The sequence below is a fragment of the Nipponia nippon genome, unplaced genomic scaffold, assembly GCF_047370975.1.
Source record: "Nipponia nippon isolate SJK-2023a ecotype South Korea unplaced genomic scaffold, ASM4737097v1 scaffold_3, whole genome shotgun sequence".
NCBI lineage: Eukaryota > Metazoa > Chordata > Aves > Pelecaniformes > Threskiornithidae > Nipponia > Nipponia nippon.
Genome location: NW_028262347.1, coordinates 33,927,628 through 33,953,263, shown reverse-complemented (window position 1 = coordinate 33,953,263; position 25,636 = coordinate 33,927,628). Strand labels below are relative to the sequence as shown.

The following is a 25,636-nucleotide window of genomic DNA, read 5'->3' as shown; positions in this document are numbered from 1 at the left end:
AATAACTCAAGATTTGGGACAAAGATTCACAGAGAGAAGAAACAGTAAATGTATCTGAGTAATCAACTGAAAAAAAAGAAATTAAATAAAGCAAGAAAGCCTTCAATCTCCTCAGTATTTTTTGTAGACTAGATTTCCTTTATTAAATGTTGACAATTTCTCCTCTCTCCCCAGATTTACTGTCTTTTTTCTTGTTGGGGGACTAGACATGAAGGTTTCTCCATATTATGAGTATTGCTTAGAGAAGATTAAGGATTCAAGTCCAAGTCCATAGTACAAATACTGCTGGTTTCGTTTTAGATTAACTCAGGTAAGTATCAATTAAAATAATGCAAGTCACAGGAATGAGATTTGCTATTGCTCTACCATCTTGATTTGTGCCCTTTACTGTCTGGTAAATTAAATATTTCCAATGATATCCAAGGAGATCAGAATGTTTGTATCAAACAAGTATTAGGAGAAATTGCTTCATCGAAAGGGTTGTCAAGCACTGGAACAGGCTGCCCAAGGAAGTGGTTGAGTCTCCATCCCTGGAGGTATTTAAAAGACGGGTAGATGTGGTGCTTAGGGACATGGTTTAGTGGTGGTCTTGGCAATGCTAGGTTAACGGTTGGACTCGATGATCTTAAAGGTCTTTTCCAACCTAAACAATTCTATGAGTATATGATTCTGTGATTCTAAGTAGATTTTCAACCATTTTTCTTTTACTGGAATATACCTGCTTTTTCTAAAAACTCAAAAACAGTTCACAGCTTCCACTGAAGAGCTAAAATGCTAAAACTCTCTAGTTTGGGTGAAAATCATAAGTTTTTAAAGAAAAATACAAAATTTCTAGATTAGAAAAAAGTAATCAATTATTGTTAAATTGAATGAAACATTTAAAAGTTTACAAGCACTTAAACTGCTGATTTGTAGAGGTATGAACGTATTAATGAACAGGTGTCACCTATAAACCAGATAGCCTGCTTTAAAAAGCTGCAGTAATCCTCCAGGTTAATCATTAAAGCACACACTTATTTACCTCACATTTACAGATTCCCTTTAAACAGGCCTAGAACACATGCAATTGCTGAAAAATACAGGTAAATATTCTTTAAATGGACAACTTAATTTTGTTACAGTTGTAGTTTTAGGATGATTGATGGTTATAACATCAGATAATTCATGTCTCCCTGCTGCTTTATCACTTGCTAAACTCAGACATTTCTATAAAAATTTCTGTGCTCTGATTTTTCAAGGTGACAACAAAATATGTTTTACAAATGCATGTACTTTTGGGGGGGACTGCCATCATGAATGCTTAAATCAACTCAAGTCATATTTTCTCTGAAAGTAAACCTGCTGTTTCATTTTCTTCCATTTTCTCTTGTACTACTAAATGATGAAGAAAGCAGATGATTTAGATTGCCCTCTCTAGCAAGACCAGTTTAACCACCAGCATTACGGCCATAATCTGGCAAGGACTACCTCAGGTGCTCAATTTCCTTCACACAAGTAGTCACGCTCAAATGTGAGGCATTAAATGCAGTCAGGGCCATCAGAAAGGCGCTACAAGAGACTATTATCCCAGGTGTTACCCTGTGGGAGCTGAAAGCATGACATGGGCCAAATTTGTCTGAGTCATTTCAGCTGCTGCTATGGCTGCTGCCAGAGGAAAGCGAGTGCCTACAAAATTTCTTCCTGCACTTTCCAGTTTTTTCTCTTCTCTGCCATGGCTTTCCTGTTCAGCAGTCTCAATCACAACTGCACCCTCCACTCCAGCAGCCTAACAAGGCTGGGGAACAGGCTGCCTACCCATCTGCTGCCACCACCTACCTCATTACTGGCATAGATGCTAGGAACAGGTGGGCTCTCCTCTCCCCAGTTCTGTTAGGACGATAAAAAAAGAGAATACAGCAGCAGTACCTAGAGCAAGCCAATGTCTTGCTAGGGTGGCAGCTGTGCTGCATGTTTTTCCATTCCAGGTACTTGATATCTTCAGGGTTTTCAGCCAAAATGAAGAAGGATAAAAAGTGCCAAGCAGCATTTTCCTTCTTAAAAACCTGCTTTTTAGGGAAGTGCTCATTATTGAATTCCTATTTATTAAAACTTTATTTGTGTTTATTTGAATGTCCTCCTACAAGCTAAAAGCAAATGGGAGAAAGAAAGAGACAGCAATGGACCAGCTCCTCAGCTACTGGAAACTGGCAGTAGTTCCCCACAGACTGCTCTGCCGTGTCTTCTATATGCCCCAATTCTAGTTTCACCCCTAGCAAAGGAAAAACCTTTTAATAGTCCAGATTACAGCTTTACAGATTTCCTAGTTTATGGTGAGAAGAGATGACCTGAGGACCTGATTTCATATACAAGAAGACACTACGCTACCTAGATCATCCTGACAGGCCTATATCCTAACAGGCCTCAGGAGGTGTCTTCGGACTTCCAGCCTCCTACGTTATGATTAGCCATAGACATATGGCCTCACATCATGAGCTGCAAACACAATCTTGTGGCCGGTTAACCCACTAACTTTAGCCCAGGTTATTTTTCCCTTTGGAACTCAACAGTCTGGGTTAGAGCAAAGCATTTTTCAGTCTTCAGGAGACTGAACTCCTGTGTGTCATGGTCAAAGAAAACAAGACACATAGGCAGTAGCAATGCTATGGCTCCTGAACTGGCAAGAGGGCTGATGGAGCACAGTATTTTCACATAATCCTAATGGACAGTGCCACAGTGATTAAGGGAAAACACTCTCAGTGTCTACACGTCAATTCAATCCGGAGTGGTATGAAATAAAAAAAGTAATGTCATAGCCATTACCTGTGCCTTCAAAAAGGAAAAAAGATGTCAGTGAGTGCCCACAGGATGGGTAGAGAAAAACGCTGCCTTGTTATTGCATTTGTGATGTAAACCAAAACACTTTAAAAATGGCCAACTTTACTATATCATCAAAAAATGAACAAGGTAACATTTCCTTCGTGAACTGTTTTAAATACAGTTCACATTAATACAAACATATTAATTGACATTTTGAATATTTTAAATTGTGGAATTTTTTTACTTTAAACAAGCATATTTAAAAAAAAAATACAAAATATGCAACAGTGCTATAAATTAACTTTTGCAGAAGGTATAACTACATCATGACATGACCAATTTATCTAGTCAGTTACCCCTAGCACTGGAAAGGATACTTATTTGAAAGGAGGAAAGGGGAATCAGTCTATACAGCCCTAAGACATTCCCACAGTCACATCAGTGTCACCATGGCAACACTGCAGGACAGCTGTGTCACAGCCTCAGGGCTACTTGCTCCTCCATCCAACCCAGGGCTTGAGCCCGACCCCTTTGGTGCTGGACATGCCTTTGTCTCTCACAAGCTTTTCCCACTGCAGCCTCCAGCATCCTTTGTATTTGCTGTTCTTAGCTAGCAGGTCTGGCTGTGTTCAGCACTTACAGTTCCTCCCTCTGGCATCTCTGATCAGTGACAGCCTTCTTAAAACCAGTCATTAATTTTAGCAATAGGAAAAAACATCTTAGAGAAAGGGGATTTTACAACAGTGCTACAACTGTAGTTCTTACCTAAACACTTACAAGTACCTGAGACTAATTCAGGCAGCACACATGACAAATACCTAACTCCCGAGCTGGGTCCTCTGCCTGTGTCTTGACAAAGAACTCCGTCCAGAACTGATTTGTGTCACTTGAATCTCTGTGGTTTGGCCTTTGCTCCTAAGCTACCTAAAAGGGTTTACAGGAAAATGGTTTGGCTTGGATATTTTTTTTTGCCTTGCAGTTTGGTTTTCTCCACAAACTCCTATTAATTTCAGTCATTCTGTCAAAGTGATTAACATTGCTCTCAAACTGATCAACCTGTCTTACAGATAATTCACAATAACAGAGCTCCAACTGTGCCACAGGTTTTTTGGCAGCCGTTGATCCTACTGACTACAAGGTACTCCTGAGATGTCTTTATGGATAAGGGAGCTCTTTGGTATCCTGTCTACATCCAGCCACCCTGGGATCTATGCCGATTCTATGCTGGTTGTTCTGTGATGTTCTACTTTGCCCTCTGTCTGCACAGACAGTGTGGTTTGGAGAATGAATTTCCTAGTCTTTAAAGGGTTTGGGATTTCAGAATCATAATCTTTTAATTGCACTCAAACTAAGTATTTTCTTTGCTTTGCCATTTCCTGGCTTAGGAGGAGGAAAAGCTTGCTGAAGTCTACTTTACAGAAGACAGAACCAATATGGCAGATTCAGCACATGGAACCAAGAGGTACTTTTTCACCAGGTGATATGACTGAGAGCACATTTAGCCATAAAGGTTGAAACACCTTGAACTAGCTTGGAAATTTTTAAGTAAACTTTAATTTTCAAGTACTAATGCTGGCTCAAGAGACTCTTCAATCGTAGTTACTTGGAAAACATGTTTTCTTTTGCTGATGTGATCTCACTAGACACCTGTGCCTTAGGATCCCAGCTGGGATGACAACCTGCAATAAAAAGCCTCACTTGAAGACCACTTAAAGACTGCAGCCTTCTGCATTCTCGGATCAATATTTTACATCCATAATTCTTGCAACTCTATTAAACTTTCTGCCCTCTATAAACATCTACATAGTATAAGCCTGTCACAGCCCATGCTGTTTAGAACCTACGTGTATTCTAAGGGAGAAGTCCTTGTTTTCCACACACTGTTTGGGAAAGACTCATGATGGCCCCAAAGGATTAGTCTCTGAGAATGGCATAGAGGATTTACGGATTTGAAACCTTTCCTTCCACCAGTTCACAAAAGCTTGAACTTTCTGAAGCTCACAGTATAACACAATTACCTTTGCCAACTGAGTAGGGACAAATATTAAGCCCTTTTTTCTAGCTGAGAGCTTGAACCAACAAAAAACCAACAATTTAGGATTTGCCTTATGGCATGACTATGGTATAAATGCATAACTAAAACAGATACATATAAAGGATGCATCAACATGAAGCTCATGAAACCTATGGCTGGGTAGACACAGCTATGCAGGTAGCTTGGAGGGCTAATACAAATCTACTGTGGACCTTGCAGTTCTGTAGAACAGTAACGGTTGGTTAGGAAAACACATTCCTGTTTGTTCCTCAAACTTCCTCTAAAAATTATGCTAATGATGACTAATCCTTGACTCATTAAAAAGCAATCAAACAAAGTAAAACACAGAATCCTGAATAAGATGTGCTGTAAAGTCTTCAGTAAATACACATTTCCAGGGACACAATAATCTGTATATAGCTGCAATTGGGGAAAAAGGAAAAGGAACAGTAACTCATTAGGATAAAGGTAAAGTATTTAATATAAAGCTATTATTGTGGTTTTGAAAAATGTATATCGCTGTTTCCTTGCTTCAGCTTGTTAAATGAAATGCAAACCCTCTTTATATGCATTTGTCAACTGCAGATTGTTTGTAATTGTGTCCCAATTCATTAAATCACTTAAACAGAGTCCTCTTCAAAATGAACCTTAATTAAAATTAATTAAAGGAATATTTTTTATTCCTAAGGGATTTCCACTATTAATGTAAACTGTGTTGTAATTTCACACTTTTTCTGTGAAAGAAATGAACAATAAGAGAAGACAAAAGTACACCAAAAAGATGTAGTCTCTCCTAGTTCTTTATAAGAATAACTGAAACCCTTTGACAGCACAGGTAATATATTCACTCCAAACCCTCTCCTGACACATTCAGCACTCAAAGAAGACAATCAAACAACTTGTATTATTGCTATAGTAATGTGATAATTAGCATCAAAAGAGAAAATGGTTTGTGTCTACAATTTTAATGACACTTTACAATGTTGAATAATGATGCACATGAACACCTTTTGGTCAATTGAAAATTGCTTCATCTAAGACAAGACAGCTGACATTTGTGAGACAAGCAGTCACAACTCTGATTTTTGGATCTCATGAAAAATACATCACTGTGTTGTAATTTGAAATATCAAAGCATGATTTACTGATGCAGGCTTCCAAAGGAGAGAATGGATTGCCTTTAGGCAATATGTTCTCCACTTAAAAGCAATACAATTGGAAGAACTTCAATACATGTAGGTACTGACTTAGATTATCTCAGCATGTCAGGCATACAAAAGTCACATATAAACGACAAAAATATGGGAGAGCTCCTGGACAGTTCAAGACCCAGAATTCCTTTAAAGAAAGACACGATAAATTAAGGACTGTGAATTTGCTTGTGGCACAGAAAAATCCAGAGAAAAAGTTCGATGGAAAGGATCCCTGTACACTTCCACCGGATTTAGCTTTTCTACCGTTAAAAACGTGCCCTTTGCTGCCACCGCGTGGGCCTTGCCGCAATGCACTAGGAATGAACACCAGTAATAACTTCTTCCATCCCTCTGCAATCTTTGTCTTTCCCATTTGATTAAAAAAAAAATGTTTCCTCCTTTCATTTATGTTTCAAATACAGCCTTAAATAAATACGCTCTGTTCCTTATCTGTTAGGTGTTACACAGCTCAAAATCACTACTGAAGTTCAAGAATCTAAATTACTTTAGTTAACAAAGAAACGCACAAGTCCCTCATTTTTTAAAAAAGTATTCAATGGTACTTTGATAAAAGACATACAACACCTGCACTTCATCCTACCTGTTCAGATACCACAAAGTTAATCGTTCCTGCGAGAGTTCACTGGGTTGGGAGGTACATGGGACTTCAAGTAATAGCCAGTTACTTGCTAGCTGTCAGGACAGTACTTAAGAGTACCATAAGGCCTGAACTGCATGTATATAGGTAATGTTTATGATTAAAATAGATGGTGCTCTGATATGAGATGGCTCCAGGCTGCTGGGCAGGTGACATGGGCATTACAAACTCAATACATGCCCTTGATCTGAAAAGTGTTGAGAAGTGTCACAACTCTGGGCCCCAGACACAACGTAGGCACTTTTTAAACTGTGAAACCTTCCATCCACACCTGCACAGCAGATTTATACTAAGCACATTTATATGAACCTTTAATATGCAGAAAAAAAAGCCTCCTTTCCTGCGAAACCACCATGCCTTGCAGCGTGCAGGTTGCCAACGATAATGGGGACACACGGTACTGAAACAGGGAGTAGATCACAACGAGGCGGATCAGTCCTCCAGCAGTGGATGTGGGCATGTGCAAGAAGAGGACACTGGAAACATCTACAGGTTTGGTCACTCTACCACACAAGAGATAATAAAAGGTTGAGGAGGGAACTACTCCCTTTACACTGTTTTTGGCTTTTTGACTGAGAGAGAACTGCATGTGCTTTGAAAGCCAAGATCATTCTAGAGCCATGACTTTCAAAATCCCAACAGCTCTCACCACCACATTACAACCCTTAATTTTTGATGAAATCCTGATCTACTTTTTTCAGTCTTTCAACTCCAAAATAGCAATCAGAAATGGCCACATACAGGAGACGAAGTGCAAGACAAGTATCTCATGTTCATGTCTTCAAAGACCATTAAGGTACTTGCAGAACAATCTCCTGCTCAGGACTGTATGAATAGGACCATACTGTTCAAGACTGGGTGGGAGGACCCCAGACAATGTTCACAGAGGGGTGCAGTGACCTCCCCGGACAGACAGACAGACAGACAGATGGCCACCTGGCCACCTTGTGGTGCATTCGTAGCCCTAACTGTGTGACTGGGTGGAGCCCGAAAATTGTGCAGCCACTGTTCGTTGTCACTTCTGATCATGGCATGCTGCCACCAGTTCACATCCCTCAGCCTCACCCAGTGACCACTGGAAATGCTCTGGTTCAGCTTCCAAGCAAACTGTTTTCCTCTCTTCAGAGCACTGGTCAAAGAAAATGTTATTATGAAGCGACAGGCGTTGATAGACACTTCTGCAGAAGGGAAACCAGCAAAGCAGAAGCTGAGTACCACAAGAGAGCAGCCACTATCTTCTGATTGTCTATAATCACAAAAAAACCCTTCTACTCACTATATGCAGGACAGTGTTGATGGACATAGCGCTGAGTATGAATTAAGACCTCCAAACAGGCTCCCACAGCTGTTGTAAGATGGATAAAGGAAGGAGGCAATTTTTTCAGCCATGTGGGGGCAAAGAATAGTGTGGAGCAGGCAAAGTGACAGTGACAGATTTGACACAGAGGGCCACTTCAGATGGCAGCTAGCCTCTTCCCGAGGCTGCCTGGGCTCACTGTGTAGAAGACCATTGTGTACATATGTGACGGACCGTTGTGCACAAGCGTGACAGACCACAATGTGACAGACATTGTACTTCTGCTTGTGTGCACAAAACCACCACAAGACTCATAGCATGAACAACAGATCCCCGGGCCAATGTACGTCACATCGTGTTGTATCAGAGTCCCTCTCGCAATGTACCGTATCACTGGCTAACGGAGACACACACCCATTGAGAAGATGTAATTGGCAGTGCCCTTCTCGCTACTTCAAAAACTTAACATTCCGAACTACAGAGGAAATTCAACGGCCTCATTCCCACTGCACAGTTCAGCCCCTGGCATCACACAAGATAGTATTTTTTTCTGATCCTCTACAATTGGTTTTACTGTTGTCCAAGCATTAAAACTATCCCAAAATAAATCTCTCCTTATTTGAGCATAAAGCACTACTTAAAGTTACTCTGACTTTTGCAGGAACAGGTTTTTCTGCTTTATTGTCACCGCAGCCTTGACCAGGCCTGCTCTCTAATGGCTGACGGTCTGTTCTGACTGACTCGTCCTGCTACGCTCCCCAGGCCTCTAAACCTAAACCTGAATAACGGCTGAACCTTCCCTACCTCTGGATCATTTTCACATTTATCCTCTGTATTCCAGAGCTTTCTTGCAGAGAAGGACCAGCTAGACCAAACACCTCGTTCCTGAAGCCTGTGCTTCAACCCTGCTGGGCCTGCAGAGGGTTGCACCAACTGGGCCTGAGGTGGGCCCTGTGCCCAGCTCGGCTCCTGCTTACTGTTTTCAGGGAGGAGAAGCAGTAAGAAATAATAGCTCCAGACCGTTCTCCAACAGCTTTTCAGACATGTTTCCTCACCAGATGTTCAGCTCTGACTACAAGAGCAATGACCTAAGGTACAGTGGGTCAGTGCCATAAACTGTGAAGTCCCTAAAAGGAAATGTCATTGAAAAAAGAAGAGGGACTTAAAATTTAAAAAGATACCTTCCAATCTGTCACAAAATTTTCAGTTCAAATAGTCACAGTTTCACCCAGCAAACAACTCGATACTATATATTCAAATACCAGCAACTTGTTCAGCTTTTGCTCTTCCCAGCAAACTACAGTCCCTACTGCTACCCTTTTTTAAAGGATACATTCACACTTTTTACGTTTGCCACACTAAGACACGTGAACTGTCTTTAAAAATACTTTTTAAAAAACCCCAAATCTTGGCAACCATAAAATATACCTTCTTAGAGACGGTGACATGACAGAACTTTAAAGCACTCCTGGCACAGGTTTCTCGAGCCCTCCACAGGGTAGTGCTTCTGCTGTCACCACCCACGCTGCGCGCACATGCAAGACATAGGGTTCTCCTCGTGAGCGACAAAGGGATTTTCATTGATGAGACCAAACATCTGACATAAAGACACTTGTCAGAAGCACTCTCCGGCCAGCACACAGGGCAAGCTGAATCAGAGACAGGGCAAGGAGCAAACACATGCAAAAAAAAAAAAAAGGGATGTTTTTCATTCAGTCTTGTAGACAGTAATTGTAGGGCTTTCATAGCCCTTGTATGGGAAAGATGCATTCTGGATGCCTGTGTTTCATAGGAGTCCATAGGCACGAAGGTCAGTGTGTCTCTACAAAGACTGTAACTTCCATGCAGGCCGACTCTGACCTTTATGCTGGAAACCAGTCCCCCAGGTGTCAGCCATTGCAGTGAGGCACTGTGGCAAAAGTCAGAGACAGAAGTGTTCTTTTGCACAGAAGTACAAACCATGAAGCAAACAGCTTTCATAACGATGACATTTACTCAGGAAAAAATAATCCACTCCTTGAAACATTTCATCATGGCAACATGAAGTAGTTGGCTTTGATGGTGTTTGTAGTAGAAACCCTCTTTTCAAAAGTACTTCACATTGCTCTACCTCGACTTTGAGAGGACTGATGCGAGGCCTCTGTTTCACTGATGATTTACATCATGCAGTTTGAGACTGAAACTGTTTATTCCGTACCTGCTTGCTGCCTTTTTGCTGGAATGGACACCCAAAACAGCTGTAACAAGCCTTCAGTCCACTTTGAAAAAACAGCGTGATTCCTTGAGGACAGCATTGTCAGCTTCCCAAAATGATCGCAACAAATCTAGGGCTGGGGCATAAGCTCCAGGAAAGGAGAGGCTTCACCCCGCAGAAAGCAAGAGGGCAGATTGACTGACACCAGCTATTTCAGTACTAGGCTATGCCTATTTCCATGAACGTGGATGCTGATTGCCACGCAATCTCTTCAGTGCAGCTAATGGAAGCTTGTAACAGATATGGGGAGCAGGAATGTTGACAAGGAAAAATGAACTCTGATTTCCAGACATGAGTCAAGCTTTCAAAATCGTTAATGCTTTGTTTAACAGCTAGTTATAGTTTATGGAGCATTAGAAATACCAAATATAAATCTTAACATAATACCCATAATAGTATGACTACGTAAATAGGGAAGCCAGAAACCTGCAATGCTCCCACCCTCCTCATTTCAAGGATGATTATTCTGCCTCTTATTGGGCACCTATTCATATTTACCACATCATTACCGTGATCGTTACTTAAACCACTCGGTGATTCTGCTGCTTTACCTGCCTTACTCAATCAATACATTTAGTCTTCATGTCGCAATCTCATGATTAGCCCAGCTGGTCTGCGCTTACATTCACTCAGTGACACCCAGTTTGCCTCCTACTCACGTTTTGGTTTATGTCACATTGTTAACAGGACTTTATATGCTGCATATTTTTGTTGACACACTTAAGATCTGTAACACACCACACCAGGGCCAATTAAATAACTCTTCATCAGACTCTGTTGGTATGGCTCTGATATTATGCTAAGAACAAGTCATTCAATTATTTGCACTGTTCTTCAACTCATATATACATTTGGGTTTTTATTCCTTGCCAGAAACTCTTCAGATGCTATCTTGCCTTTCACAAACAACATGACCATGTCTTTTTGTCCAATGAACTCATTTTGTATGTATTAGATGACTAATAATGTAGGTTTTCTCAGGAAAATCAACATGTGAAAGTGGTGTTAATTTTGAGATAATTGGAGAAAGCAAGTCTTCTTAAGCTAGAAAATTAATATTAAAAGCTCAATTTAAAATAAATCCAGACGTAATAAAAAGACAGCTGTTCACTCCTCAGCCAATCATAACTTTGCCCAGTTGAAGCACCTTATGGGAAAAAAAAATAGATTTTTAAGAATATTTTTAATAATCTGGATCAGCAAATATTAGTATACATAACCAAAACAGCACTATACTACACATTTAATGTTTGTGTTTTGAGTGTGAGCTTCCTCAAGTTTGGATGTTTCAATTTCTTTTAACTTCAACTCTGAATTTCCTGAGTATGCACAACAGTAATGCTTATACTTTTAAACTACTCAGCCCTAACTTCAAATCAAATTTGTTGAGCTATAATTTTAAATTTTAAAAATTTTTAAAATTTGGGAAAAAAAAAAATGTTCATTAGTACCCTGATGTAATAGTTGCTATCACTAGTTTAGGAGCCCATTTTTTATAACTGATACTTTAATCCTCTTGGCTAATTAACCAATTAAATTAGTATTCTACCTGAATTCAGAAAGCAGAGGAATAAAAAAAGGTAGTGAATATTTGTATGTTTACATTTTGGTAAGCTCTTGTTCACCGTAAAGCAGCATAATATGAAAATCTTCCAGTAGAATATATCCTAGAGCAAAGAGACAAAAAGAAACTGTAACCTACCTCATATTCCCTGCCATAATGAGGAACAGATTATAAATGTGAGAAAAAATGAAGAGGAAGAGGATGGTACTGAAGAACATTGTCATCCAAGACCCGTGGTCCTCTCGAAACATTTTCAAACGGAGCAACTGACCTGTGGTATGAATATTATGAGAAAGCATATTTTAGTCAATCAATAAATACATGTTTACATGATAACAAAACCAAAATAGAGTACTAAACTGTATTTCTTCTAATACCCAATTATTCCACTGTGTGTGGGGAAGGCAGATTTAGTATCATGCAGCCAAACTACTCTTCTGTAGTTCAGCATGAACAGATATTATTCCTACAAAATTACAAGGTTGCTTCCCACAAACTGAGGAAAACTGCTTTGGGCTCTTACAATCAAAATCACTGAGCTGAAGGTCTGAAGGAGCCCACATCACGCCTGTGGTACTTGGTCAAACTGTGGCTGTGGTTGTACACACACTACATGTGATTCTGCATGCTGGTTAAGCAGCCTTTGCTGTTTCCCTGTTTCAGCCATCACCATCTCTACCCACTCTGCTTTCATGCTGGCACAGCAAGCTGAGCAGCCATGCACAAGCAAACAAGAGTGAGGAACTGACCCATTTAGAAAAAAAGGTAATTTACCATTTCTTTTTTTTTTCCATTTGAATTAGTTCCATCACCCTGCTGACCCTGAGGCTCAATGAACAGTAGTGCTGCCTATCTGTGTGAAAATGGGAAGGATTGATGGATTGGAAGGACAACTGCCGAGGCCACCTGTCATGGTTTAACCCTAGCTGGCAACCAAGCACCACACAGCCGCCCGCTCACACTCTCCCCCTGCAGAGGGATGGGGGAGAGAATCGGAAGAGCAAAAGTACGAAAACTTGTGGGTTGAGATAAAGACAGTTTAATAATTGGGGGAAAAAATTGTAATTAAAAGGAAAACAACAAGAGAGAGAAACAAAATCCAGGAAAAACAAATGAAGCAACCTCTCATCATCCACTGACCAATGCCCAGCCCATCCCTGAGCCGTGATTGCTGCCCCCCAGCCAGCTCCCCCCAGTTTACATACTGAGCATGACGCCATATGGTATGGAATAGCCCTGTGGCCAGTCTGGGTCAGCTGTCCTGGCTGTGCCCCCTCCCAGCTTCTTGTGCACCAGGCAGAGCATGGGAAGCTGGAAAGTCCTTGACTCGTGTAAGCACTACTTAGCAACAACTAAATCATCAGTGTGTTATCAACACTGTTCTCATCCTAAATCCAAACCACAGCACCATACCAGCTACTAGGAAGAAAATTAACTCTATCCCAGCCAAAACCAGGACACCATCCCATTTTCTAGAAGCTGCTACATCCTAACATTCTAAAACAAATACCACAGCAGGGAAAATCTCATGGAATTAGTCTAGACCTCAAGGCAAGAGCCATGTGTTAGCGGCATATGCACAATGTTTTAAGAAACGAGTCTATGAATTGTTAAGTGTCGTAAGTACCTCAGGCTGTGTGAGATCCATTATTTGCCACCAGTTATTTCTTGATCAGTAACAAAAGAGTAATTAAATCTTGATGGTTGCCTGTCTCTTTCCACCGACTATAGACAGCATCAGGTCAAATATCATATGACAGGATAATAGTGATCTCATCATATGTGTTTGTCTAGCTTGTGAAAAACACAAACATGGCATAGAACTGGGGATTTGGGACATTCAGGATCATGAGAAAAAGAGATGAAGTGCTTTTCTGAGAGGGTGACTGCAGAACCCATTGAGGATGAAAGAAATTGATTGGACCAGAAGGAAACTCCATGTATCAGAGGAAAAGCCATCCTTTGAGTCAAAGATGACTCTTGCCTAAGCCCAAAAGTACACAAAAATACATGGTTAGTAATAATAATCACCCCTCCTCTCAGTAAAATTGAGATAACAATACTGTGCAATCTCATTGCTCCTCTGTTTTGTGAGGCAGTACAAGGCTGCCACGTGTTCTTGTCTGCCAGTCATTTGATGTCAACATAGAAAACTGAAAAAGTCTTAGACTCCAATACTACTGAACTGCTCAGCTGGGATGACCTCACCCAATGGTGTCATATGCACTGGGCAAGTGCCAGGAGCCTTAGAATCAGTTTCAAATTCTACCAGAGACCTCCTGTGACATTATGGACAAATAATTTACTCTCTACGATCAAGTCCTTGATTCACCAAGGTGAAGAATATTATTATTCTCTTTCTTACAATGTAGACTTTTGCTACATTATACCACAGTAAGGCCACAAACTGATTAATCCTTTAAGTGGTAACATAAAAAAAATCATATCACAAAAGAGAATAGAGCTTACAGACATACTTACGATGTAATTAGTATTAATTTTGTAGTCAGACATGTACATCAAATGTTGTCACCGCATCACAGAGAACTAAACATTCCCCAGAGTATTTGAGCTATGGTTGTTTCTCATGGTAATGTTCTTGCCATTTCACAAATGTAATATCACAAATTTGTCAGAGCAAGACTGATTTTATTGTCCTGTCCCCAAAAGTCTTACTGCAATACAACGCTCTCCCCATCCTGCTTTTTGTAGTCTGTACTTGGTTTTAATGGTTCCTGCTTTTTCAAAGGCTATTTATTTGCAGTGATTAATGATCTAAATAGGAGTGGGTGAATGATGGTGGAAAGGTGTAAAAATATTTTTTTCAGTGCTTGACTCCCAACAAGAACACCACCTAACATTCCAGATGGGATTTCAAAAGGGCTTTGTACCAACAGATAATATTTAACATGTTGAAGAGCAATATAGTTGCTACAGTGGTAATTTTTACTGTTAAGGTAACATCAGAAAGACTGATCAACTACCAAGCAGTTTATTAAACTAAAGTTTGTCAAATGCTGAGTTATAATGCCTCACTAAGCTCCTAGAGTCTTAAAATTTTTTCACCATTCATAAAGAAAAATCTCAGTTCCTTATGCACATTTTTCTGTATCCTATTTTCAACTGTTAGACACTGAATATAAAGTCCAAAGGAAAAAAAAAAAAAAAAGACTGCAACAACTTACTAATAATAGTATTTTTTCAGAGATGCTGAGCAAGATTCCAGACCACTACAATTCATTTCAAACGCTAAAAACAGGTTACTGACTCATACATAATTTTCTTTTTCATGTCTAAGAAAGCTTTTCTGATGTGAAATATTTGATGCAGAAGTATGTCCCCTGACATACATTATATGCTTCCCTAATTTCATTAGGAAATCAAATTATGAGTCTGTGTAGAATCTTGTACTGGGTGTTTTTCTTAGACCTAAGCACTTTAATCATGTGATGCGTTACACTTTATTTTGCAGAGAATGCCTTTTTCAAAGCATACTGGTGTGCCTTGGCACTTGAAAAGAAGCTCTGCTTACTCTCACTCTTGGTGATAGGTGAAACTTTTCTCATGTTTTCTACAGGAACATATTTTTCCTGGACTAGCTTTCCTCCTCTGTCTTCTCCTCTTACCTTTCTCTCTTTGTTCTTCTTCATTATCATAAACAGAGGACTTTCTCACCTCTTTGTTTCCTGTAGCCCTTTACCCTTTTCACCTGCCCATAAAATTTCATTCTATCCCATTTCCAGATCTTCTTTATGTCTACTCTCATCCCTGTTTTCCTCTTCTGAATCTCTCGGTCTCGTCCAGCCCTCTCCTTTCCTAAAACAAACATATCTACTGGTTTTTATCATTGTAATAGCCTCTATACTTGCTTCTGCAAGAATACCCTACTACCTTTTTGTCTTTCATCTCTAAAGTCTTTAGGCACACTGTTTATTCACTGTCTGGAGTTTTTTTCTCTTGGACCTCTAAAAGTCCGGTACAGCCCCTTAGGCTGTTCTTACCAGCATTTGTAATGACCACTTTCTTATTAAAGCTCAGCCATACTAGTTCTTCCTCATCTGGGTGAGTGTCATGCACCTCAGTCCAGTTGTTCATACTCTACTTGACATCTTGACCTCCTTTTGTGTTCACATCTCTGTCCTCTAGCAGCTCTCCTTTAATCTCTACTGATTTTAGTTGATAGTTTGTGTAGCTCACCATCTCTCATACTTGCATGCCCCTATCACTAACAAGAGTATCGTTGTTTTACCATGGGTTACCACAGATAGTCTATCCTTTTTCCAGATAGAATTTTTCTTTTCTAAAACTCAGTGGACTCTTTAACATGTTCTTCAATTGTTTGGCGTATTGAAAACCTCACCAGTGCAAGAAATGGGAATTTGCTTTTGCAAGGCAGAGTGCCAGAGCAGAAGACAAGAGGGGTAAGGGAGACAACTGATAATTCAAGCAGTAAGGTGAAGTACAGCATCTAATGAGGAGATAGTGCAGTCAGGTACTAGAAGATGTCAAAACAGGGAAAACAGAAGGAGGATGAGGAGCTGGACAGGAAGTATCAGGAGAGGCGATATAGCAGACTGAGAAGTGGAATGGTCTGGGATGGAGGCAACCTCTGGGAGCTGTTGTTGAACTGCAAAATGCAGTGTAAAAACCTTGAGGGAACTGAGGTGCTAAGCTTCCAGTATGGGTTCACGAGGAGAAGGTAATAGTGAGATTGGAAAAGGCTGGGAAATGTAACATCTTAATTAGGAAGCCAGAGCTCTTGAATGGACATGGATGGACTTGAGGGCATGAAGCCTTTGGTGACTGTAGGATAGAGAAATGGGCACTCTAGGCTGGGAGAAACAGACCCTCTGATGCTCTGGCATAGGTTGGTGAGGAGACGGGATTAGGCTGGGAGCAGTAAAATACTCAGGAGAGTGGCTGGGGAAGGGGGACCTGTGGGATGAAAAGTCCAGTTTCAGCATGGATTAGGGCTGGACACATGGTGAAGCTATAACCTGGGGGAAGCTATTAAGAAATATGAGGTGTTCACTCAGGGAATGAAAGAAGAAGATCCCAGGACTGGTGTGTGCTGCTGAAGACTGGAGATGCAGGTTTGGGGCAGGAAGACTGGAGGACCTTGGCTATGGGCTGAAGTGGTAGGTAGGATTTGAGCTCTAGAGTAAGCAGAGCTGGAGGATGGGAGTTATCTGACAGGGTTGGGATTTTGCAACGAGGTGGGAACTGTGGGGCCCTTGAAGTGATAGGTAGGTGGGGTGAACCAAGCTCTGTGATGGGGTGAGAACAACATAGGTCCACAGACCAGTCCAGTAGTAGGGCAGCAATAACAAGGATTCTGGAAGTGAAGAAGGGGAAACGCCCCAAACCGCTGCACTCTTCTTCTCTTTCACACTGGAAACAATGACAGCCCCAGGCCCATCTAGACTGGGATGTGCAATAAATCTGTCCTTCCCTAAAAGGCAAGCAGAGGCTGCTATGGCAATAGCAATTTATCCTGGCTTACTGAGAGGAGGAGCTTAATGATAAAAGATATCACCCTTGCAGTTTGACACCTGCTCTCTGAAGAGCTGCCATTGCATATGGAATACTACCAAAACTTTGGATTAAAAACAGTACTCGCAAAATAGAATTGTGATTTTAGAAAGTCCAGATTAATGGAGAGGAAAAGCACAGCCGGGAATCTAGATTTCTGTAAAATAGATAATTCCAACCTTTCTAAAACAGGTAAGAGAAAGATTTATTACGTATTAATTGCACCTGTATTCTCCAAAGCAATATAATTTTCCTTATTTAGCTATTACACACTGATTAATACATACGCATAATGTAAACATTTCATATTTTTTAAAGTACTTTTTCACAAATATTGTCTTTGGTAGGCAAATTCTTACACCTTAACTATCCTTCTACTGTAGCTTATGTTTGCCATATAGGACTTCATTAATTCAAGTAAGTACATGAACATAATTTTTTAATGAAAGAAATAGTAGCTTAATCACAATACAGATTGAGTCATTAAGAAGAAAGGAATTGGATATTAGCACAATCTACTTGCCTAATTGCATACAAATACTGCTATATATTACTTACTGTTCCTGTCGTACTAGTATGTGTAATATGCTAAATGCAGTTGAACTAAAATATGAAATGCTCCACTTAATACTCACATTGCATCATATCCTTTCATATCAATTCAGTTGAACATAAAAAGGGAATGCATGAGATGATTACCTAACAGGTAAGATGTTAAAGTAAAAGTTGCAAATAATGCTTGGTATTTTATAACAAAAGCTAGGACTCCCTGTAAAATGCTTTATTAATTTGTTAAGATGAGCTAAAAGGGTACGCTTTGAGAGCACATGTAACAGAAATATATTGGTGTATGAATAGTCAGAAATGTGGAAAACATATCTGGTAATTGGAATAGATTTGTACTAGATTCAAATACAGTTGCAAACAGGCAAACAAAATTCTCAGAGCAATCCCAAGAAATAAAGCAGTTCATGTAAAATCAGGACTTCTGCTATAAAGAATAACAAGCAAAAAGGAGCAAGGGGCAAAGAGAGTAAATAAGGAATAAAATTGCACAAAATAAGCAGTTAACTCAGCTTAATCTTTTTTTTTTTTACTTCAGGCCAAATTAATCGCTTATTATAACCTTGTTAAAAATGTCAAAAACCCCACAGGTATGACATGGAAGAATATGGTTCCTAGGATATATTTACACATACAAAATTAGATATGTTTTAAATAAACAAACACACTAAACCTAATGGAACTTTGCAAATACAAGTTAAATGTCGTATGAATGACTACTATTGATAAATGGTGAGCTACAATTAGCTATATACGCAAATCAAGATTCTTTTCAGTGCCAGAATGTTTCTGAGCTCCAAAAGAAGTTTCCTCAAAAAGTAATTTTTTACTGAAACAAGGTCTTCTATCTACTCCAAGACTTTGGAGGCCACATCACAGGTACAAGGGGGACACAGGGAAGTAGAGACCTCGGGATTTAGGGCCCTGCAACAAACCTGGCAGTAAATCAGCTCATCAACTGAAACCCTCTTGACTTTCCACAACAGTGTGCAGACACTGCTGGAGACAATGACAGAGGAGCTTGTAGATATTCATTGCCAGAGAGTCACAGATCTAAACCGTATTTCTTTCAGGTCCAGGAGAAGAGACAACCCACTAAGCAGGTACAAAAACTGAATCAATCAAACAGGTCACTTTTTTAAAAATTAAAACTTTTCTTGCATCTTTAGATCCACAGCCCGTAAGATGGTTGGATTCATTAGACTGCTTGTTACAGGAAAAACATAAAATTCTTACCCATGAATTTAGCATGCTTTCTTGTCTTAATTATGAATGATGGAGTCCGTAAACTTCAATCCTTTCCTGGGCATATGTGTAGTACTCTAATATCAAGCCCTTCATTAAATCAGAGGTATTCCTTTAATTTTGGATGCCACATCATGTGATTGCTCTTTCTGTACATTTAATGTTCATGGCCATCTCCATCAATGGCTGAAACTGTTCAGCTGAAAAATCAAACTCAGTAAACTGGAAGAATTTTTCAGCCTTGAAAGCCCAACCCTACTTTCATCAAAGTCTGGCAAGTCTGTTCTTAGTCAGCACTAACAACACATGCAACTCCTCATCTGTCACAGTATAATATCATGGTGCTGTTGCTCATTCTGCCACTGCTAAGATATGTGCATGTGTGTTGGCTGGTTTTGTTTAAGAATACATGGATTTAGCAGTGAACACAGCAATGTTCACAAAAAGAAATTTTTCTGCAACTACAGATGCAAAATTTTGGACTTGAACTGTGAAGGTGATCTAATCACATCCTGTAGCTCGAGTTATTCCATTGATGCTAAGACAGTAGACAGAAAACTTGCTGTTGTCTGATACAAAAAACATGTCACTTCTGAAAATTATTACAGCACACATGCAGATCTATTGGATACCAGAGTAGCTCCAGTGGCCTCAGGATATAGCAGGGCATGCTGACTGTCTACTCACATGCAGTGAAACTGGGTCCTGATTGTAGAAGAGTCTTCAAATTCTTCTGATGGAAGACCAGGAGTTCTTGTTATAGCCCCACGCTGGGGGTCGAACTCCTTCTGTTCTCTTGGTTATTACATTACCTCAGGAAACATTCTTTTTATCTCTGCACACGTTCCCCTGTGTCCACCCTGTAAGTCGCTCAACCCCATTGCAAAGCACAATTTCAAGAATCTAGTCTTGGTTATGGCCTCTAAGCTATACTATAAAACAAAGAATTAATAGGAGACAGTAAGAATATTTTAGACATTCCAAATATGAATCCCAAGGTAGACACATGGGAAATGCCTACACAAACACAGACATATTTTCTAATGACTCTCTGAGCTCTAAATGCACCATACCCAGCTGTGCAGTTCCAGCCCCACCAGCGACATAACTAACTTCATATAGATCAACTCTCAGCGCAGTCCAGTAAACTGAAGGTGATGAAGGGGACAGGGGATTTATTAGTCCAGGTCTGTAATTGCCCTAACGCAGTTACAAGGCTTTATCCAGCCAACTTACAGCAAAGTGGAGCGGGTGGCACAGCTGCCTGCCTCCCTCCCTCCATTTAGACCTACCTATAGGCCTTTTCCAGGAGCTTGATGAGATCAGGAATCTGGCCTTACAATTCATCATGCCGCTATGGCCATGCTGTTTGTAGCCACTTCAGGGCTTATTTATACTGCCAAAACAACTTGGAATCAAGTGCTTAGTGCCTTCGTTCGTAATTATTGAAAAGAAGGCAGAGAGGTAGGAAATACAATTTAATTCAAAGCACACGTGACCTCCAGCCAGGAGGATTTTAGGAAAAGATAACTTTCCTATGCATATTCAAACTCCTTTTAATTGAACATATTATAATAAAATGTTACTTAATTATATTGTACCTATTAGGGTGGCTACATTTTAAAGAATTTACAGGGATATCTTATAAAATTCAGCTGAAGAAAAAAAATTACTCAAAGTTTCTGTAATTTTTTATATTCACAAAGGCTATGGAGAAGAGTAGGGAAAGAGAAAGAGTCCAGCTACCCTAGGTTAAAGTACAGTGCTTCAATACTTAACAAAATACATTTAGAGAGCAAACATTCCCCGCCTGTGAAATACCCTGTGAGTAGAACAGATGGCTTTCTATCCATACTCAATTTCTGGAAAGTCATTTGACTGCTTTTGTTGCTGAGCTTCTAGAGAAACAACTTCCCGTCTTAATTTTGTTGAGTACAGTCTGAACTAACTTTTTGTCAGTTCACTGCCTGGGTAAACTATAAATTTGCAAAGCACAATAGTGCAGTCTCTATTTAGCAGGTCTTCACCGTAGCTCGTGTTTGTTATATTTTGACCTGTGCCTGCGAACATACCTTTGGAAAAGTTGTATTGTATTAAGGTTGACATGAAAGAAAAACATTACGTTCAAAAAAAAGCACTACTATCAGCGGTTGAAGCTGTTTGAAAATTTTCAAGGAATCAATAACATTTTGAAAAAGTGCTTTCTTCCATTCAAAGTGTGGTTTGCGCTGAGTAAAATTTCATCCTGTCTTCCTATCAAGCACTCTAGTGGACTCTGATCTATAAAGCGCTATTTGGATGATGCTCATACAAAGCTCCTACTTGGACAGACCTTACAGTTTGACACCTGCTGCATCATTTGGAGAGGTTCTAGAAACATGACAAACTGAAATTGGTGACAGCTCATTCTGGAAGAATATTCCAGCCTTTATTTTGTTTTTATGAGGAGTACAAAATCATTGGGATTAAACGTAACACTTTACAAGCATAAAAACCTGGCTTTGAAAAATACACTGCAGATCTATATTCCAGATATTCCATAATGGGCACTGATACAAACCGGGCCATAAAGTGTGAGACAAAGTGAATTCTCTCTAACCCTACCATGAGCACAGTGCTTTTGGCCTGGGACATTTATTTGCTGAAGAAAGTCAAAGAAAAAGAAAAAAAAGCAGTTTGTCCAGCACTTTATATGGAAAGGTTGCTGTGGCCTTCACGACAAGGAGGATTTCATCCTGATTTGTTTTGATGCTGTCTTCTGGATCTCAGTCACAGCCCGCTGCACAGCTGCCCACGTTACACGTGCCTCTAGGCCCAGTACGGACACACAAGGCGATCAAAGCGAGGACGGAACGAGCGTGGGCAGTTACTGTCCTCCCGTCCTTTCCTCTGCTTCTTCCAAAGGTAGACACAGATACATTAGTGGGCAAGGGGACGCTGCTGCTATTGAGAGTGCGTGGTTTTTTTCTCTCATCTATCATACGCTACAGTAAACATTACAGAGGAAAGAATATAAAGGTTTGGATAAAGGTTCATGAAGATCTGCATGCGCTAGTGTTGTAGAGTAAGCTTTAAGTGCTACCTATTTGGAATTTACATTTTTTTCAGCTAGAGGACAGCTTGTACATCATACCGTATTCTGAATTCTTTTGCCAGTCCAAACATACTGGATTTAACTTTAAAGTTTTGAATTTTAAATTCAATACATCTCATTCAATTTTTATTTTAAAAGCTGTTGGTCTCTCTTTTCCCTGCAGGCATACTCCATGGAAAGATGATGAATGGTACATGCACTGTTTTCATTTGCAACAGAAATCCTAAGCTGGAGTGGTACTGTTATTTGCTGATTCTGGTTTGCCTTTTCACTTTACTAGCAGGATTTCTAGGCAATATGCTTGCGCTACGACATTATGTGTACGGCATGAAGACATGGACTACTAATACCATATTTCTCTTTAATTTGGCACTGTGTGACTTTACTTGGACTCTCATGGCACCCTTTTCAGTATATTATAGTCTCCATAAGCCAGACGTCTGTTCCAGTCAAGCATTTTATCAGATCATAAAACTATTTTTTAGTATTAATATCTATGGAAGTGTCTATTTCCTGTCACTCATCAGTTTTGACAGATATGTAGGTGCTGTCCATCCTATCACTTCATTAATATGGTGGGACAAAGGAAAGGCTGTGTTTTGTACCATTGCAGTATGGATCTTCATAGTGATTGCATCAATGCCGGAGATGTACTACACAGTTGCAGCTGGAAGACAGCAACACGACCTCAGGTATTCCCTGGATGCCACTGAAGAACCTTTACAATTTGCAGTGCCATTCACACTCTCCAAGATTGTACTGAGATTCCTAATTCCAGTAACAGTCATCTTTACATGCTATATGTTGACTCTCAAAGCATTACTACAACTCAGTAAACGTCAGCAAAGAAGGAACAGACTTGTTAGACCTCTGTTACTGATTTCAGCCGCTATGACTGTATTTGCTGTTTCTTTCATACCTTATCATGTCATGATGATGGTGATACTAATTTACAGAATTAATTGTCAACCACCCTGTGGGAACATAAGCATGTTAAGTGCCATTTATAAAGTCACAGAGATCATCTGCAGCATCAATAGTTGCCTTGACCCAATCATTTTTACGGTAGCAAATAAGACATTCTATCAAAGAATTAAAAGTATAAAATGTCATCCCAAATGCCAGTGCTGCTGTTGTCTGACAGGAAGAGTAAGGGACATCACTCTGTCCCCAAGAACAATGACTTAAACACCAGTCTACAAAGACATGCATCTCCCACTGCCCATTTGGCTTTGTGTCGTCAGACCCATTTAAAATTTGGTCTCCTGTATTGTATAGCAATCTCTTGAGTAAGCAAGAATAGACAGCAATGCAGAGTAAAACTTAATGTGTACATCTACTAGAAAAGAAACACTAGCAACTCCTAGCTTTACAGAATTGGCATTTGAAATATTCTTGTCATAAATATACCTTAATCTATTGTGAAATAGCTCTTCTTACCTGTATGTACATGTGGTATGGAATGAACAATGAAGAAAAGTTCTAAGTAGCTACTTCAATTCTTGGCCAGAAAAATACAGTAAGATTAAGAGCACACAGTGTTGAGGAGCCTTCACATAGTTTCTGTTAATTATTTTTTCATGTGTTTGTAAGCACTGCTCTGACTGGACTGTGCCATCAGTAACAGTCATGATGCTTATGGCTGAACTTCTTGAGCACTTGCAGAGAGGCTTTCTAGAAGTACTTCATTTTAATGCTGCTTGCACTGAAGTTCCACTGACACTGCCAGTGGACTCTCATTACCCCAGGTAAGTGCAGCACATTTCCAAAAACAAACAAACAGAAAATAAATAATAAGATAAGGTCCCTAAGGATATTCAGAGCCACAGTGGATCTGCTCATGAAGCAAATGAGCACGGATTGAAGAGCTTTAAGTCTTTCCCCAGGCAGCAGTGGTTCCAAACCAATAGGCAGGGCATACTGGTGGTGCCCCCCAAACCCTGGGCAATTACAGCTGTTTCTCATAACTGTTCTGCTTCAGGGGAGCGTGTCGTTCTGCCATGAACCCTAAACTCATCAACAGGGAGAAGCGTGCACAGGAAAAGTTCTGAAATACAGAGGTGGCTGGGCTGCAAGAGTAAGAGACGCTGCTACACAGGAGTGCTTCTTCTCCTGTTTATTCAGGGTCTTAGCATCACAGTTTCAGGAGTCTAAGGTAATTAGTCTACAGCGCACTTTAATAATTAAAACAGCACAATGTATAGTCATCAAAGAACATCCACCTTCAAGAGTCGCTAAATATGTGTTCTCTCAACACACTGTATGGGCAAAATAATCACATTCCATCCTCAACCACCTGCTGACCTGCTTTCTTGCCAAGTCTCACACACTACCTTGTTAATTATAAAAGCCCATATACCAGTGAGCACATAAACTTTATTTTCAGAAGTTACTATGACAAAGTACTTTTTCATACACTTTGTACAGTGTCTTAATTCTTTAATTTCCATAGTTTTAATATAATTTTGTCCTCACGTGTCTCTATGTAAAAATAATTCTATTCTACATTGGTATTAAATCTTCCTTGGTTTATGTTTCAGTTGTATTGAGTAAATGTATATGTACATATAATATCTAGAACAATGTTTTTTTTAATTGTCTATAATGGTGACATGAAATGAAGAACCAGGTCCTGATAATCTGAAACACTTTACATGTGTTCGGATGTACTAGCAATCTCACGGGATCTCACAGCAAAATTGCACACCTATATTCTGTTTAGGGGAGTTATGTACTCACCTCACTGTAAGTGCTGCTTTTTTCCTTTGATGACTTCTTAATCCTTAATTTTATCTTATTTTAAAAGAAAAATATTTACCTTTTTTTTATGCATGAATTGTCTATTGGCAACATAACAGGGTTATTAACAATGCATTGTCTTCCTTAAGAAAGAGAGCTTGTTAATCCATGAACGGGCACCCATCAGCAATTACCTACTATAATATACACTTATATCTCAGACTGATACAGAAAGAACATCAATGCCATTTAGTGACAAAGATGATCTCAGCATGGAAAACGATAGGAGAGATAAGTGTGAAGCTCTGGGATAGATGAGTATATTGCCCTCACCGATTGCATGCAAGATTGTAAACAGTAAGCTATTTCTAAAATCAAACACTTGTCATTTTTATCTTTCAATTTATCTTTAAAGGTACAGATACACCATTTCTTTCTCCCTTCTCCACCTCAGTATTGCTTTCAGCAAGTTAATTTGTCTGTGTTCAGGCTGGGTAAAATTCAATATGAAATCAAAATACACTTTTCTGGACACAAAATTAAACATAAAAACTCACTGCAGTCCTGGGCTAGAAAAGATAACTTCACACCTCTGGGAAGCAGAGATTCTCAGGTTTTACCTGCCCAGACTTCTAGTATTTGAGCTTTTTCAGGAGAGGAAACAA

The 25,636-nt window shown here is 39.7% G+C and overlaps 1 protein-coding gene across 2 annotated transcripts in view; it reads right to left on the bottom strand.

Moving 5' to 3' along the window:
• Window positions 1–25,636, bottom strand: part of TMEM117 (transmembrane protein 117) — a 221,629-nt gene that overhangs the window by 170,592 nt on the left and 25,401 nt on the right. For both annotated transcript variants that reach the window (XM_087764857.1, XM_087764858.1), the window contains exon 3: window positions 11,936–12,068. In XM_087764857.1, coding sequence (XP_087620983.1) covers window positions 11,936–12,068 — 133 coding nt within the window. The remainder of the gene's footprint in view (window positions 1–11,935; window positions 12,069–25,636) is intronic.